The 2361-nt window shown below is 36.5% G+C and overlaps 1 protein-coding gene across 1 annotated transcript in view; it reads left to right on the forward strand.

Annotated features, from left to right (window-relative positions):
- LOC104545369 (zinc finger RNA-binding protein-like) overlaps nt 1-2361 on the forward strand; it is a gene marked incomplete at both ends in the record, with an annotated part of 17941 nt that overhangs the window by 182 nt on the left and 15398 nt on the right. The window contains 2 exon segments of the mRNA XM_010190495.1: nt 1-128; nt 2275-2358. The exon segment at nt 1-128 is cut by the window's left edge and continues 31 nt beyond it. Coding sequence (XP_010188797.1) covers nt 1-128; nt 2275-2358 — 212 coding nt within the window.

Raw genomic sequence — 2361 nt, forward strand, 5'->3', positions numbered from 1 at the left:
CGGCGGCTGCACCACGTGCTGCTTATGGAGGCTATCCTACAGCACACACAGCTACGGATTATGGTTATACACAGAGGCAACAAGAAGCTCCACCGCCACCACCTCCTGTCACTACGCAGAATTACCAGGTGTGTTAAAAAAACCCCAAACTTATGTGTTTTTTTTAAATATGTTAAAAGGAGGAAGCCTGTTTGTATAAGAGAATGTGATGATATTTATATTTATTTTTCTTCCATGAATCACAGTTTGAATGCAACTCAAATTACTTAGTAGCTAAAACTATGTGAATGTGAAGTAACTGCAGTTTCATATGGCGCATATAGAGGATTATCAGCAATAGTACTAAGCTAATATTTAGACATTCACATAATAATTAATAAATTTACATTTAGCTCCATCTTCATGATTTTGTGAACTACTGCTGAAATACTTCTCAGCTAGCCTATATGTTCAAGTGGCATGTGGTAAACTGGGTCACAGAACTGATTTAGATGAAAAAACTGTTCCAATACATTTTTTCAGTGGGAGATAGAAATTGTCCCCTAGTCAGATTCCTGGGTGCCACAGGAGCTCTAGTATCTAATGTAAGAGGATAGAAGATTGCCCTAGGAGAGGAACTACCCTTTGGGTAGGTTTTGAATACCCTTTGTGAGACTACTGCCTAACTTTGTGCCTATGGGCTTCTACAAAAGGGAACTGTTGTCTGTTTTCATCTTGCCTTGACCTTTGCTGACACTTCCTTGCATTGAATCTCACAGTTGTCAGCATTTGAGTGGGTCAGTTCAGGGTAAGGATCCCACAAAAACCTAACCAACAAAAAAAGGTATAGCAGCTTTCCACAGGATTGACAGGCTTCTGCAGAATTTCTTTGGTTCTGCACAGTTGTGATGCCAATGCAAGAGATGGAGGTGGGATGGTGTAGGGCTGTGAAGAGAGACGTGATGGTACCTCAGACAACTTCCCATTCTTATGCTGGCTTAAATGTATGAAATAGCATCCTGTCAGTGACTTGTATCCCTCTTTAGTTCAGGAATAAAGAAACTTAGTACAAATTGGAGTGCAGCATCAGTCTTGCAGTTGAAAGATTTCATTCTGTAGAGGTTTTCTTAGGACTTATCTAACATAAGTTTTTACTCCTGTTTGGTTTTTAAGAGAGATTGTGAAGTTGCAGTTTTTCCTCTCTAGATTCACACAATGCAAGTGCATATGGACATCAGTAACCCTAGCCCACCGATTTCAATCGGACAGCTTAGATTCAGAAAGATGACAGGTTTTACATGGCCAGGTAGTTTCTCATTGGAAATGTGAGCTTTATTTGTATTTTATCAGCTTTTTTACTATATTAGTATTTGTTAGTCAGTCTTAAGTGGATATTTCTAGGCTGATGTGTTTATGCACAAGAGTTATCAAACTCTTATGGTGTGGCTCATAGTTAAAATGTGCATTTACTATGAGACAGAGAACATTGAAATAGTATGTTCCTTGTAACAATTCTTTAACTTTTTAGTCCTAAACTTATCAAGGCATCATCTAGATTCTAATTAGTATTTTTTTTGTTTAAAAGGACTATACTGTTGCTGTATACTATAAATTCCTTTGTAAGGCTTCTGTAATTTGTTACATACTGTAATGAATTGAAATGTAGGAGTCTTTCCAGTAGCATATTCATAATTACAAGGTCATTAAACTAGTCAGTTATTAGATGCATTCAGACAGATGAGAGTCCCCTAAAACAAAGAAAAATAATAAGAAAAATAATTCTACTTTATACAAGTTGAATGGGAATGAGATTTTATTATATTTCTTTGAAATAAAAAAGAAATGGTATGCATTTCAGTTAATGTAGTTCATGCCTTGCAAATATGGTGAGGATGGGAGAATATCCAAACTCTCCCCTTCTAAGCTTACTAATCATCTTCTGAGTTCTGGAGGTTTCAAATGGGCTACTTGCCTTGCCCTTATAAACTAGATATGGTTCCCCAGTGGAGTAGTTGATACACCAAAAAGTAAAAGTAACACCAAAAAGTAAAAGTAACTGTAAAAGTATCACTTTCATACTCTTAAAAAAATATAACCAAGAAAAGTACTGTTGATGATGGGGTCATGTTTGTAAACTTGTGAATTTATTGTGGTTTGTGGAGATCTGTGGTGGTTTTTCTTTCATATTTTACAGGAATGTAATCTGATACAGTCATTATGGAAAAACAAGACCATCAGGGTTGTCTTCAGGCCTTAAGGAGAAATTTGCTGTTTTTTCTTTTTTTTAATTTTTAGGATTCCTATTCCTATGTTCGATCTACTGCCTCAGCTGTAGCTTATGACAGCAAACAATACTATCAACAACCAACAGTGACTGCTGTG

This window comes from Mesitornis unicolor, unplaced genomic scaffold, assembly GCF_000695765.1.
Source record: "Mesitornis unicolor isolate BGI_N332 unplaced genomic scaffold, ASM69576v1 scaffold17178, whole genome shotgun sequence".
Classification (NCBI taxonomy): domain Eukaryota; kingdom Metazoa; phylum Chordata; class Aves; order Mesitornithiformes; family Mesitornithidae; genus Mesitornis; species Mesitornis unicolor.